General features: G+C 37.3%; 1 protein-coding gene across 1 annotated transcript in view; it reads left to right on the top strand.

Annotated features, from left to right (window-relative positions):
- LOC126481269 (cadherin-23) overlaps positions 1-16,427 on the top strand; it is a 505,796-nt gene that overhangs the window by 456,800 nt on the left and 32,569 nt on the right. The window contains exon 28 of the mRNA XM_050104895.1: positions 2,099-2,284. Coding sequence (XP_049960852.1) covers positions 2,099-2,284 — 186 coding nt within the window. The remainder of the gene's footprint in view (positions 1-2,098; positions 2,285-16,427) is intronic.

Raw genomic sequence — 16,427 nt, forward strand, 5'->3', positions numbered from 1 at the left:
ATCTGGAAAGTAATATTAACAAGAGAAGATCTGAATGACAACCACTCAAGTAGAAAGCATTAGCCACCAATATTCAGACTTTCCCATCAGTGCAGATAGTTCTGAAGATAGGGCTAATATCAAAATCACTGAACAAACATAATATGCTGGCTTTCTCATTCAGCAACATTGACCACTGTCCACCCTTGTTCTCGCTACAAGTGGGTCGCTCTCATCCTGGTGTCTGAGTGACTTGCTGTTCTTTTAACCTTCTCTCCTCCTGAAGCATGGAACTTTTAGTTCCAAAATCTAGGTAGTGTGGCACTTTCATGTGTCTGGCAGTACTACTCACTTTCATGTGTCTGGCAGTACTACACATTTCACCTTCTGAAAGTAAGTTCTGGCCCGAAATTCTGTCTCATAACATATTAGTTTTCTTGACTGAATTCACCTTTGATACAATTAATGTGAAAATATCTTCTGTTTCTTGTGATACCATTGCTGGCAACCTACTAAATGTCTCTAAGTTCGCAAAGAAATGACACATCACATCTATTAAGGAAGGAGCTATCCCATGTTAAGAAAAGACCAGAACGTAACATCTATTTAATTTGGGGCCCATTGGACACCGGTGGTGCACAGTAACCACTGAATATTCTGATGTAACAGACAGCAGTCAGTCAGAGAATCCCTTAATTTAATGTACATCTAGATTTCCACTATGACATTGTCATCATCAGTGCATTAGCAGAAGAGTCATTTAGGCATAACCATGTAACAGCAATAGGCATAACCATGTAACAGCATAAACATGTGACAACTGCCACTAACATTTACATGATGTGTAAATTCTAGTGACAATTGTCACATGTTTATGCTTTTACATGGTTAAGATTTTATAACTCTTCTGGTAATGCACGAATGATGACAATGTTATAGTTGAAATCTAGATCTGCAATAAATTACAGAATCTGTGACTGACTGCTAACCTTCTGTACATTTTATCATTTAGTTGTCAGCTTAATTGTTACCACAGCTTAATTGTTACCTATGAATTAAGGGTTGCATAACAAATGCAGAATTGCTGCAGGTTTTGATGAACTCTTTTCTGATTCTTAGTACTTTGTGGCCCAAGGATGCAAAATGTATTGTCAGATTCTGTACATGAAATCTTGTGCATAGGATAATTTCCACCAAATCTCATAGGGTCAGTATAAATGTGACTGAGAAACTAGGTAGAAGGGGCACCCACAGAACACTACTGATTAGTGTAACTACTATGTACAGTATACAAACTACTGTAATTGATACAGGACACTCAAATTAATTCCAACTACAGAAACTGAATTCTTACTTAAGAGAACTTGCTGTGATCAGTATAAACAGCATGTTTTGATAATGATGATACTAACTTGCAGGATGGTGGAGAAGGACAAAGAGATGAGGAAATGAGGTAGGAAACCGTGGTCCAGCAATGAATAAGTCAAAAGTTATGAGTAAAAAAAAGAAAATGTCAAATTTATGATTGGTCTGCAGACATTTCTGAAACAATTTCATTTATCTGCACAACTTGCAGAAGGTACTACATTCATATGAGTTGTTCAAAGTGGCATCAACCAACTTCTACATAGACAGGACATTATCAGATGAAGCTCTGTCACAGCCATTAGAATGATCACAGTCTTGTTGAGCAATGATGTAGACAGCGACAATTCTTACAAGGAAATCCTCTTCAATCCTGACAGGTGTATCATACACAAGACTTTTTCCGAGACCCCACAAGAAGAAATCGTGTTGGGTCAGGTCATGTGAAAAAGCTGACATAAAACAGAACCTCTTCTCAAGAGATCACATTTCTTATTAAGATATTTGGAGACCTCGAAAAGGCATAGCACATGGTTTTGTTTTGTACATTTTCAGTCACCACCTCCTAAGCAGTTCAGGTTACATTCCAAAGCTAACCTAGGATTCCAACTATCTTTTTACCTCTTCAAGTACTGTAAGATGCACCTATAAAAAATGATTTCACATGTCAGTGCTGTATAGAATTTCACTGCAACTGTGATTTCTGTTGGCTAAGTTTTATGCAGTTAATCTTACAGTCTTTTTGTGTTTTCAGGCTGTAGATAAAGATATTGGTATAAATGCTGAGATTCGTTACTACCAAATTGACGAAATACACAAGACTTTGACAGAAGGTTTAGAGAACATACAGAAACCACCCTTCATTGTGAATGAAGAGACTGGTGGGATCATTCTGAATTTTGATCCTCAAAAAGGAATGAAAGGGTATTTTGACTTTATGGTAAGCTTTAAATCTATTTATTTTATGATATATTAAGCATTTTCATGGGGATTTTATTTGTTCTGCTTTTAATGAAATCAGTAATTTAGGGAATTATCTCACACTACATTAAACTGAAATTCTGAGTGCCTAGTTTGAGGATGAAATGGCATACTAATGGATTGTTAGCATGAGCATGGGGGAGTCCAATTGGTTTCTGCATGGTTGTGTGTACTTATACTTCTTCAACATTCTTTTCAACACTGAGAAAATTTAGAGAACCAGCGTTTGAATTTGACCACAGAAGAACTGTACTGCTGCCAACATGCATTTCATATAAGTACCATGAAGATAAGGTAAGAGAAATTAGGGCTCATATGAAGGCATGTAGACGGTTGTTTTTCTGTTGCTCTATTTGGAAATGGAACAGAAAGAAAATTACTAGTAGTGGTACAGGATACCCTCAGCCATGCACGATGTGGTGGCTTGCAGAGTATGTGTGTGGATGTAGATGGAGATAATGGAAAAAGAGCAGTAGAAGAAAATTTAGTGAAAGCCATGGAAGTCTCTACATTTTAATTAGTGTCTATGCATCACACACCAATCAGCTACAGATGAGTAGTTGCCTGCAGTCATTTTCAAATCATGTAGAAATATTTCAGAATTGTTGTTCCATATATATATAATACAGATATTGTTTCTTCATGCCTTTTCACAGAAAGGAAACAATGGATTAAAACCTTAATTTTTCTAATGTTAACACCTTATACCTCCACAAATAATAATATATTACATTGTTTCTGAAAATGGTAGAACAAGTAACAAAAACACAGGCTTATGGTCAACCCACTAAAAACTAGTAGTTTCAACAACTCATACATCCACATCATATATATTTATCAATGCTGCATGTAATGATGTTGCCAAACACTGGAGATTCAAACAGCAACAGAGATAAAATGAAACTATTCAATTGAAATTCAAAATTTCATGCTAATCAAGAAGTAAATCTTAAGGAGAGCTAAAGTCAGAAGTACACCAGTGACACCTAAGATGGGAAAAGGTGTACGTACAGCTGTGAAGGTACTAGTAGCGCCAGAGAGCAAGTAATATTGAGACCACCACTCTTCAGATTGAATAAAAGACATAGTGCCCTTGCATTCCACCTTTCCTCAACCTGCAAATAATGATTACATTCTGAATGTGAGCTCTGTGCTGCAAAATGATGGAAAATACAAACATTTACTGGAGTCTAATTAATTGTTGAAGTGCTGCTATTGATTGTACAGTCAAATTACTTAAGTATTGTAACAAACAAGTGTATTGTTGTTGTTGTTGCTGATGCTGCTGTCTCCTTCATGCTGAAGACTGTGCAAGCCTCTTTATTTCTGTATATTTACCTCAACCTAAATCCATATGAACCTGCTTATTCTATTTAAGCCTTGGTCTTTCTCTACAATTTTGACCCCCCCTCCACACTTCCTTCCATTGCTGAACTGGTAATTCCTTGATGCTTCAGGATAAGTCCTATCAATCAGTCCCTTGTTTTAGTCAAGTTGGACAATGAATTTCTATTTTCCCCAGTTTGTTTCAGTGCCTCCTCATTTGTTATTCAATTTACCCATCTAATCTTTAGCATTCTTCTATCACACCACAGTTTCAAAGTCTTTATTCCCTCCTTGTCATCCACATTTCACATATGTACAAGGCTATGTTCCAAACAAATACTTTCAGAAAAGACTTCCCAGCACTTAAAATCTATATTAGATGTTAATAAATTCCTCTTTTTCAGAAATTCTTTTCTTGCTCTTCCCAGTTAGTATTTTATATACTCTACTTCAGATATCATCAGTATTTTGCTGGCTAAATAGCAAAACTCAGCTATTACTTTTAGTGTCTCATTTCCTAATCTAATTTCCTCAACATCGCCTAATTTAATTCGGCTACTGTCCTTTACCATTGTTTTACTTTTGTTGATGTTCAGCTGATAATCTCTTTCCAAGATACATTGCCTTCAACTGCTGTTTTAAGTTCTTTGTCATTTCTGACACAAGTCCAATGTCATTGGCAAACTGCAAAGTTTTTATTTACTCTCCATGAACTTTAATTCTCTTTCCACCTTCCTCTTTGGTTTCCTTTAGTGACTACTCAGTGCACAGATTGAACAACATTAGAGAAAGGCTACAGCCATATATCACTCTCATCTGAACCAATGTTTCCCTTTCATGTCCTTCAGCTCTTGTAACTGCCATCTGGTTCCTATAATAGTTGTAAATAACTTTTCACTACCTGTATTTTATCCCTGCTACATTCATAATTTTAAAGAATGTATTCCGACACTGTCAGAAGCTTTCTCTAAGTCTACAAATGTTATAAACATAGCCATGTCTTTCTTTAATCTATCTTATAGGATAAGCTGTAGGGTCAAATATTGCCTCATGTGTACCTACATTTTTCCCTCCCCCTATTTCTCCAAAATCCAAACTGATCTTTCCTGAGATCAGCTTTTACTAGCTTTTCAGTTCCTCTGTAAATAATCCATGACTCATTGAACTGATAGTATTCACACCTGTCAGTACCTGCCTTCTTTGGGGTTACGATTATTACAACCTTCCTGAAGTCTACGGATATTTCACCCATCTTATATGCCTTGCACACCAGGTAGAATAATTTTGTCATGGCTGGCTCTCCCAAGGATCTCAATAATTGTGTTGGTATGTCATCTACTCTTGTTGCCACTTAGATCTTTTAGTGTCCTGTCAGTTCCCCAACTTTGCTTTCATGATACAGGCACTTGAATATTCTTTCCACCTTTGAGCTTTCTCTTCTTCGCCTGCCATCTAAGCTCTTAAAATCCATGCAGCTGCTTTTGTTTTCTCCAATACTCTTAATTCTTTAATTCTGATAATTAATTCTCTTCTAGTTATGCATGCTTCTGCAGCCTTTGATTTGTCCTATAGTCATTCCATCTTAGCCATCTTGCATTTTTCTTTCGGTCTCATTTTTTTGACAGATGTATTCCCTTTCACTTCCTTCATTTGGTGCATTTTTATATGTCCTCCCTTTTGTCAGCTGAATTCAATATCTTCTGTGCTATCCAAAGATTTCTACTAGGCCTTGCCTTTATACCTATGTAAGCCTCTGCTGCCTTCCCTTTTTATATCTCAAAGCAACCCATTCATCTTCTATTGTATTCCTTTTCCCTGTTTCAGTTCAAAGTTGCCTAATACTCCTTCTGAAACTCTCAACAGCCTCTGGTTCCTTCGATTTATCCATGTCCCATCTCCTTAATTTTCTACCCTATTTTTAAAAAAATTCTTCAGTTAATCTACAGTTCACGACCAGTAACATAAGGTCTGACTCCAAGTCTGCCATTGGAAATGTCTTGCAGTTTAAAGTAAAGATTTCAAAACCCTTGTCTTATCATCATGTAATCAGTCTGAAATCTTCCACTGTCTAGGTCTCTTCCATACATATAACTTTCGTTCATGATTCATAAACCAGGTGTTAATGATGATTAAATTATATTCTGTGCAAAATTGTTCGTGGTCGTGCGGCAGCGTTCTCGCTTCCCATGCCCGGGTTCCCAGGTTCGATTCCCAGCAGGGTCAGGGATTTTCTCTGCCTCGTGATGACTGGGTATTGTGTGCTGTCCTTAGGTTAGGTAGGTTTAAGTAGTTCTAAGTTCTAGGGGACTGATGACCATAGATGTTAAGTCCCATAGTGCTCAGAGCCATTTGAACCATTTTGCAAAATTGTACCAAATGGCTTCCCTTTTATTCCTTTAGCCCAATCCATGTTCTCCTATTAGTTTTCTTTCTCTTCCTTTTTCTACTACTGAATTCCAGTCAGACATCTCAATCAAATTTTCATTTCCTTTAAGTATACGAATGCTTACCTTTGTCTTTTCATGTATTCTTTCAGTCTCTTTATTTACAGAGCTATTTGGCATATAAAATTGTACTGCTGTGGCGAGTGTTGACTTTGTGTCTTGACTATAATACTGCATTCACAATGCTGTTCATAGTAGTTGTAGGGGAAGGAGGAGAAGAAATGGTTACAGGAGAATATGGGCTCAGTAGTAGGAATGAGAGAGAAGAAAGACTAATTGAGTTCTGCAAAAAATTTCAGATGTTTATAGTGAATACTCTGTTTAAGAATCACAAGAGGAAGAGGTATATTGGAAAAGACCAGTAGACACAGGAATATTTCAGTTAGATTACATCGTGGTCAGGCAGAGGTTCTGAAATCAGATATTGGAATGATCACAATTTGGTAATGATGAAGAGTAGGCTGAAGTTTAAGAGACTAGTCAGGAAGAATCAATGTGCAAAGAAGTGGGATGTAGAAGTATTAATGAGTGAAGACATGTGCTTGAAGTTCTTTGAGACTATAGATGCTGTGATAATGAATAGCTCAGTAGGCAGTTCAGTTGAAGATAAGAGAAATGGGCATCTCTAAAAAGGGCAATCGCAGAAGTTGGAGAGAAAAATGTAGGTACAAGGAAGGTCATTGGAAAGAAATCATGGGTAATGGTAAAAGTACTTCATTTGATTACTGAAAGAAGGAAGTACAAAAATGTTCAGGGACTTTCAGGAATACAGAAATACAAGTCACTCAGGTATGAAATAAATAGTAAATGCAGAGAAGATAAGGCAAAATGGCTACACATGAAAAATATGAAGAAATCGAAAAAGAAATGATTATCGGAAGGACTGATCCAGCACATAGAAAAGTCAAAACAACCTTTGGTAAAATTTAAAACAAAGGCTATAACATTAAGAGTGCAATGTTAATTTTAATGTTAAATGCAGAGGAGAGGGCTGATGGATGGAAAGAGTACACTGAGAGTCTCTAAGAGGGGAGAACTTATCTGGTGACATGATAGAAGAAGAAACAGGAGTCAATAGGGAAGAGATAGGGGATACAGTATTAGAATCAGAATTTAGAAGAGCTTTGGAGGACTTAAAATTAAATAAGGCAGAAGGGACAGATAACATTCCATTAGAATTTCTAAAATAATTGGAGGAAGTCGCAACAAAATGATTATCCACATTGGTGTGTGGAATGAATGAGACTGGGCATACACCATCAGACTTTTGAAAAACATCATACAATTCCCAAGTTTGCAAGAGCCGTCAAGTGCGAGAATTATCACACAATCAGCTTAACAGCTCATGCACCCAAGTTACTGACAAGAATAATATCCAGAAGAATAGAAAAGAAAATTGAGGGCCTGTTAGATGACAATCAGTTTGCCTTTACAAAAGGTAAGGGCACCAGAGAGGCAGTTCTGACTCTGTGGTTAGTAATGGAAGTAAGACTGAAGAAAAAAAAAAAAGTCACATTCATAGGATTAGGTGACTTGGAAAAAGTGTTCAACAATGTAATATGGTGCAAGATGTTCAAAATTGTGAAAAAAATAATGGTAATGTGTAGGGAAATGTGCGTAATCCCATATGTTTTATAAATGTGAACGTTGGTGTGTTACTGTATCACGTTAAATTGGTTGGATGGATTTGGATGAAATTTGACATAGAGATAGCTTATACCTTGGATTAACACACAGGCTTCTTTAAAAAGTGTGTAGAACAAGATATTTATTTATTTGAAGGATATAACCTGAATGTGTAATAATAATTGCACTCTAAGCAATGACCAATGAAAAGTCACAACACCAGATTGAAGACTGTGTTATGAGAGGATTGCATTTCAAGGCAGCAGGGCATTGAAGATTTATCACAAACCCAACATTCTTGGTATTATTTGCTCTAATTAAATGTCAGTTAAAGCCATATAGGTAGTAACAGCCTTCATGAGCTATTAATACATCATATGAAATAGCAACATTAGAATGTTCCGCGTACCTGCACAGTTAGAGATGCCTTGTTACCAAACTGAATTGTGTAGTACTCTGATTTGCATCCTGCTGGCAGTCAATTTTTTGTTACTTTAGTGTTTATAAAGGACTCTGGGAATTTTCTATTAGAAATTAATATAATTACAACAAAGCTTCCCATTAATATTTGCTTTTTTTTATTATGACTGTGTTCTTCTATGAGTTTGCTCACACCCATTGTTACCAATATAAGAAAGCTGACAAGTTCCTTAACTCCTAGGTATCTATGGAATTGCATTGAAGACTCACAATGATGGTGTTATTTAAATCCTGTATGACAGACAGAGAGATGTCCTTTACATGTGGAATGTCATAGGATTTTAGTGAGGCTGGATTATGATATATGAGCTTATCTGCTAGTAATGGCACACATCTGAGGGCAGGTGACATTGCTTCATATGCAAATGTTATAAAATTTGTGATGCACCAAACCAGGAATTGCTTATTTTCCTTCTCTGTTGAGTTAATACATTTGTTACCCATTCATGATGAAGTGGCTGGATGGATTTAGATGAACTTTTAGAATATAGATAGCCTAAATGCTGAATGAACACATAGGCTGCCTTTTATTCTGAAACAAATAACTGCTACTGTTCCTGTAGGATGGGTAATGTGACTAAAAAGTCATACATGAAAGTTAACTATCAATCAACTGCAATGAATTTAGATAGATTAGTTTTTAACTGTTTTAACAAGTGAAGGTAGTATGTACATAAATTGATCAAAGAAAAAACATTACTGTTGGGTACAACCTCAGAAATAAACAGACATGTAATAAAAAATGAAATATTTGCGAGATGCAGTGTTGAAAATAATTAAATTGCAGCAATTTAGATGGTATTACTCTTAGGTTCCTCCCCAACCACAACCTTGGAAATCAACAGACTCGCAATAAACAACCAAATATTAGCAAGAGGCAGCAAAGAAACTATTTCAGTTCTAAATATGAAACACTCAGAATCTTAAAAGTCTGCACTAGAGCTTGAACTATCTTCATACATAATTCACCTCACGACATGTTTTTAACTGTGTGGCTATGCAGAATACATGACAATAAGCATTTCAAATATTCTATTGGTAGCTTGTGATGACTGTTATTGCCAGTATGGCTTAAAATTACATTTAATTATAACAAATTGTACCAAGGACATTCAGTTTGTGATGAATCTTCAATGAGCTGTTGCCTTGAAACAGAATAGAGTCACAACACAGTTCCAACCTTGGAAATTAGCATTTACACAGTGCCCATTTTGATTTGTTTTAACAAATGAAAGAAGTACATACATAAATTTACGAAAGTAGAAATATTACTTTAAGATAGACTCATCACTAAATTCTGTGACAATGTAATGTATGTTCATGAAAATATTTCACAGAATATTTAAATTGTTATATTATAAGGACTCTTAACCATTGTTTTCTCTTTGGATTTCAGTAAAGTGTATTGGACTGTAATCTCCGACTACAGGTGGTCGAAGACTGTGATGTTATCAGGATTCTTAAATATTTTATTCTCTTTGGATTTCAATGACTCATAGTTTCCTTAGTGATTTTGAATGTTTCTAGCATTTGAAGGTTTGCTTTTAGGACAATGACATGGCTTTGCTGGTTAAATTTGAGTAATTCGTACTTTCCTTGCTGATTTCGTTGGTTTGTGGGATCTGGATAGTTTGTTTTCCTGTTAGGTTTGTTGTTTCTTTCATTCATTTATTTGATATTTGTAGGATCTCAATAGATTGTTTATCAGGTATGTTTGTTGTTTCTTTTGTTTGTTTGCTTGGCATTAGTAGGAACTTGACAGTTTGTTTCTCTGTTAGGTTTGTAGTTTATTTTGTTTGTTAACTTGCATTTGTTCTGAATTACTGTATTGTTGTTATTGTAGTTAGTTATTTGGTTAGGTGATTTGGTGAGATATCTTATGACTTTAGTTCCTCAGTTTAGGTATTACTGTTAAAATTTCTAATGCCCAGGAAATGCAAGTTGAATCTGTCACAGAGGTCAAAAAGAGCTCCAGCTATGAAGATAGCTGGACAGCAACAATCGTTTGTACATGCTGAGCAAGTGGAGCATCAGACAAGTGCTCAAGCAGCTGAAACCAAAGCACAGTCTGATGCTCAACATCAGCAGAATGCTGAACACATTGCACATCAGTGTGTTTCTGAGGCTGCCAAAAATGTGGCTTCTCAGTGTCATGCAAGCACAGCACGCATAACGTGTGTGTGCATCTGAAACCATACATGAAGCAGACACACGCTGACTTGCTATTGCTCAACAACAAGCCGAATGCCAGCAAATATTTACAATGAATACCTAACTGTATCCCATTATGTTTTGGAGAGGGCAGCAAGGATGTCATTCCAGTATTCCTTAAACAAATCTGCTGGCTGGAGAACCGAACCCAAATAAAAAAGTTATGTTCATGGATTTCTATGTGTTTCACATTCATCTGATGGCCCACAAACATGATTTCAGCTTGCCATTGTGTTATAGTGTACTTCGGTTGCAAATTGTGATAGACATGCATGTGAAGATGGAGAGTGAGCATCTAAGGCTCATAGCACTATATCAAAGCAAGCTGCATGCAGAGAATTACATCCACCTGCAAGATGCAATTGCGAGCAGTAGCAATGTAAATCTGAATAACTTAGGTCAGATGGTTATCCTCCCATCATCATTCATGAACAGTCCAATGTACTTCCATGAATACACCCAGGATGTGTTCTCCTGTATCTAGAATTGTGGTTAGCTGGAATTATTCATCAGCTTCATGTGTAACCCAGCCTGGTCTGAGATCAGGGAAGAACTGATGGTCAGGCAGAAACTGACAGACTGCCATGACATTGTAGTGCAACATTTTACAGTTAAAGTGCAAAAGCTGATGTCACTCCTTATGAATAAACAAGTTTCTGGTGAAGTGCAGTGCTTCGTGTATTACATTGAGTAGGGAAAGCACAGCTGTGGTTAAAAAAGAAATTGTGACTGAACCAAACTGATGAAGTGATGTCAGCAGAGCAGCCTGACCCCAATGCGAACAAACAGCTGTATGATATGGCCATTAGGAGACTATTCCATGGACCTTGTGGAGTGCTGAACCCTATGTCCCCATGCACGAAGGAAAGGAAATGCACCAAAAAGTATCCTCGGCCACTGTTAAAAGAGACTGAAATGAATGAGAATGGATACCTGTTGTACAGATGTAGAGCACCCAAGGACGCAAAGTGCACGGTCACATTGAAAGTGAGACGTATGGCCCAGGAAATCATACAGTACAACAGCTGGGTCATTTCAGAGTCACCACTTCTTTCCAAAATATTTAATGCCCACATTAAGGCAATTAAATGTATTTGCAAATACATAAACAAAGGCAGTGACCAGACAATATTTACTGTGCTACAGCAGAACTATGCTAATAAGATCCAAGAGACAAAGTGCAAATGTTTAGAGCGGGTCGATACGTGAGCAGCAGTGAAGCTTTGTGGCAGATAATGGGCTTGCTGCTTCACAAGAAACCCTGATAGTGACACATTTAGCAATTTACCTTCCCAACAGTGAACATGTGTACTTCATAGAGGCCAATTAGTGCAATCAGTAACTACACCGTCCACAACCACCCTCGCTACAATTTCTGATTGTGCCAGATGGACAACTTTGGCATAACTTTGCTGTATGCCAATGTTCCAAAATATTATACATGGAACACGTCATGAAAGGAATGGAAACAAAGTGCACAGGGCACCCCGGTCGAAGGCTGACTAAACGTGAAGGTATCAGCTACCCTGGGCAGAATTTACACTGCGCATGTAACACAATTTGAGTGTTATTGTGTACAGTAGCTTCTGACCCATGTCCAAAGCCCTATCAGTTTATAGGCCCTGAAAATAGTTGACAGAGAAGAAAATGTTATGTTCTGTGTAGCATATGAGGTGACGGGACTTTTGGAAGATGATGACCACTGGTACGTTACAATGGGGGATGCCGTATTGTGCTGGTCATCAGCCAAGTTGAGAGAGCTCTTTGTCATCATGTTGAGCACCTGTAGACTCTTGAAGCCTATATGACACTTTGGAATAAATATAAAGCAGCATTATCTGAAGAAATCACCCATCAGTACCAAGGGATAGCATAGACCAGTGGTGAGGTATATTTTAACAAAGCACTGAAACTTATTGAGGACAAAGTTTTCTCGATGGTGGGAAAATGCCTGTCTGATTTTGGCTTGCCCACCTCACAACAAGCAGGAGATTTGTCCACAGATTTGCTGAGGGACCTCAGTTACAACACAGCAGCCTTGGAGGCCCAAGTTGCCCAAAATGAGCTCCTGCTGTCATTAGAACAAAGGCACATTTTCAATAAAATTTTGAGTCACTTGGAGAGCTGAGAAAGGGGGGTCTTCATTCCTTGGAATTACCTGGGGACACTGGTAAGACATTCCTGTTGAATTTGCTGCTGGCCCAGTTGCTTAAGGACAGGCATGTGGCATTGGCTGCAATGGATTCGGAAAGCTTAAAAGCTGCTCTTGCAATGTTGTAAGCTTGGAAGATAACCTAATTAATGAAGTTTTTCTGGGCTTACATGAAAACTTGAGTGATGAGGAGTGTTGTGTGAAAGAGTTTTCCTGGGGCATAAGAATGAATCAGTGGGAAACACCAATAAAAAATTTATTGAGTACTTGGTGAAGTGACCACCTACACATCAGTCGATACAGTGATGACAAGAGATGACACAACTTCATATCCTGTAGAGTTTCTAAACTCATTAGAGCTGTTGGGGGTGCCATCCAACAAGTTGGAGCTGAAGGTGTGTGTGCCTGTCTTATTGATTCATAACCCAGATGCACCACAATTGTGCAGTGGCACCAGGTTTTCACATCATGGGCCTGAGAAGGCATATCATGCAGGGGCCCCATCATCACAGATGGAGCCAAGGAAGAGATAGCATTAACAACATGAATTCGTATCATCCCAACAACGTCCCCGTTTGAACTCTTGCAGTTCCCATCAAAAGCAGCCTTCTGGGTTACTATAAACAAGAATCTAGGTTAAATGGTAAAAGTGTCAGGTATTCATCTGGGCACCCTGTGTTTCTCACGCAGCCAGCTCTACATTGGCTGCTCACTTGTATTGAGAGCCAGAAATCTCTACAAATACACAGGAAACAAGAAGTACCATAATGTTATTTAAGAGACGTATTGCAGTACATTTATCGTTCTCCTTACATACCAAGATAGTTATATTTTTCATGCTAGTCATGTGACACATAGTCATGCAATTATTTACTCTCTTTCCTGGCACATTTTGTACTTGGCTACTCAATAACATACATATTTTTTCCTTAAGTAAATAAGTTGGTTTTGAAAGACCAGTGTTCTGCCAGTTTTTTGGGCCGCAAGTGGCTCACACCACAATACTTCCAAAAGAACTTTTATGATGGCGCATGTGCATGAGTAGTAAGTTTTGATGGTAACATTTTCTTACAACTGACTGTTTATATGCAGCGGGCAGCACTGGTTGCAGCTGGTATACAATATGTATAAGAACCAAGAGGTAACAATAAGAGTGGAAGACCAAGAATGAATTGCACATATGAAAAAAGGTGTAAGACAGGGATGTAGTCAATGTGTACAAGAACCAAGAGGTAACTATAAGAGTGGAAGACCAAAAATGAAGTGCATGGATTAAAAAGGGTGTAACACAGGAATATAGCCTTTCGCCCCAGCTGTTCAATCTATATGTCAAAGAAGCAATGACAGAAATAAAAGAAATGTTCAAGTGTGGGATTAAAATCAAGGTGGAAGAATATCATCATTAAAATTCCTGATGACATTCCTATCCTCAGTAAACATGATGAAGAATTACAGGAGCTGCTGAATGGAAAGAACAGTCTAATGAGTACAGAATAAGGATTGAGAGTAAATCGAAGAAAGAACAATCTACGTAAAGACCTAAAATCACTTACTTTGGTCCAAAAAGGGGTCCACTATTCAGGAACAGACTTTTCAATAAATTGCCAGCAACCACTAAAAACTTTGTTTCAGATAAAGCACAGTTTAAATAGAATTTGAAAGTCTTTTTGATAGGCAACTCCTTCTACTCTATAGATGAATATCTAACAGGGACTATTAGACCAGCTTAAGTAAAAATGTCTGTTAGTTTTAAGTTTTGACAGCACTTGGTCACAAGTCACAATTAGGTATTTTGTGTATGGTTAATTTATTAAAAATGCATAACTATGTTTCATTTTGACAATGTATTAATTCTATAAATATTAGTAGTTCCAGTTTACTGTAATGTATTGTATTGTATTGTGACAGTCTCCTGGAAAATGATCAGGGTAGTGAGTATTATATTCAAGTGTTTTATGTTTTCACGTTATACTTTCTGACTTGCTCCACACCCACAAGAATCATCTCATTTTTGGGTCTGTGGAACAAAAACTTAATCTAATCTAATCTAATGAGAAGTAGCGGAAGTGAGATCAGTGAGAAACTTAACATCATAATTGGAGAAAGTTCAGGAATTCTGCTACCTAGGCAGCAAAATAACCTATGATGGGCAGAGCAAGGAGGACATAAAAAGCTTTTCTGGCCAAAAGAAGTCTCCTAGTATCAAACATAGGTCTTAATTTGAGGCAGAAATTTCTGAGAATGTACGTTCAGAGCACGGCATTGTATGCCAATGACAGGAGGAATGTGGGAAAACCAGAACAGAAGAGAGTACAAGCATTCGAGATGTGGTGCTGTGGAAGAATGTTGAAGATTAGGTGGACTGATAAGGTAAGAATTGAGGAGGTTCTTCTCTGAATCTGCAAGGAAAGGAATATATGGAAAGCACTTACAAGAAGAAAGGACAGGATGATAAGACATTGGTTAAGACATCAGAGAATAATTTCCATGTTACTAGAGAGAGCTGTAGAGTGTAGAAAATGTAGAGGAAGACAGAGATTGGGATACATCCAGCAGATAATCTAGGACATAGGTTGCTAGTGCTACTCTGAGATGAAAAGGTTAGCACAGGAGAGGAATTCATGGAGGACCGCATCAAACCAGTCAGAAGACTGATAACTCAAAAACAAATGTAGCTTACCACCACTCCTATTTTCTTATTTATTATTATCTCTACCCCCTGACCCTTTTGATTCTGTGTTACTGGTACACTATGTATGATTTCACAGTACTTCTGTTATTGATTGCTGTTCAATACCAACATTTTCTTATGACTTACACAAAATTCCCACTATTGTTTGGTCTGATTACAAGTATTAGGCATGCTATCAGACAAGTAACCCATTCAATCATCATCATATTCCATAGACCTCATCATGGAGGAGAACACTGAGGGACAGTTGGAGCCCATACTGCCACTGCTAAAAGCTGTACACTGTATAAACAATAAACTATACTGCACTACTATGTACTAATTTGCTTATTTGAAGTTAAGTTTATATAATAAAATTAGCAGGAAATGCGTTACTTTGTCTCCTATTCCTACTGGTGGCCTAATGTGTACATGACCATATTGATAGTTTCTAAAGAATAAGAGATATTTGCACAGAGTAAGCATAAAGACCTGTTTACAGTCAACATTTCTACTTGTCAGGCAACCAGTACAAGACTTCATCATGAAATCGTGTGTAATGTGGAAGCCAGTCGTGGATTTTAAGGGTTAGTGATAATTAAAGCAAATTTCTGTTGGAACTTAAGACATAACATCAGAACTAGCATTCTCTGAAGCATTCCAAATGAGAATCATATTAATGCTAAAGTAAATAACTCCTTTTATACTCTTGATAAATTGCTTAGAACTGAACTTTGCGGATTAAGTTAATACCTTTGAATGAATGCTGGAAGTATCTCCTACTATCAAATGTTAGTGTTTTCAGAAACTATAAATGAAAATTTTTGAAGACAGAAACAGATTATTTTCAGTGCTTCCAAAAATAGGATGTCAAGTGTCCCTAGAAAATGTCTTGCTACTGTTAAAGTTAGAGACATCGGGGCACCATGCTTATAATAATGTTACACCTTCACATTGAGAACAGTTCCAGTCTATGTCAGTAAATAATTTTCATGTCCCATAAGTACAGATAAGACAAAGAACTATGTATGCTCCACAGGTAGTTTAAAGAAAAAAATCATGCTGCTAAATATGTATTGAGAGTAAATTGTAAATGTAAGTTCCATCCACAGGCTATGGCAGGCCCATCAGTACCAACCTCTGCCAGTGGCATCATTGGTTGTGGTGTGGAGTGCCATGGAGTCACTATAAC

This window comes from Schistocerca serialis, chromosome 5 (genome assembly GCF_023864345.2).
Source record: "Schistocerca serialis cubense isolate TAMUIC-IGC-003099 chromosome 5, iqSchSeri2.2, whole genome shotgun sequence".
NCBI classification, from domain to species: Eukaryota; Metazoa; Arthropoda; class Insecta; order Orthoptera; family Acrididae; genus Schistocerca; species Schistocerca serialis.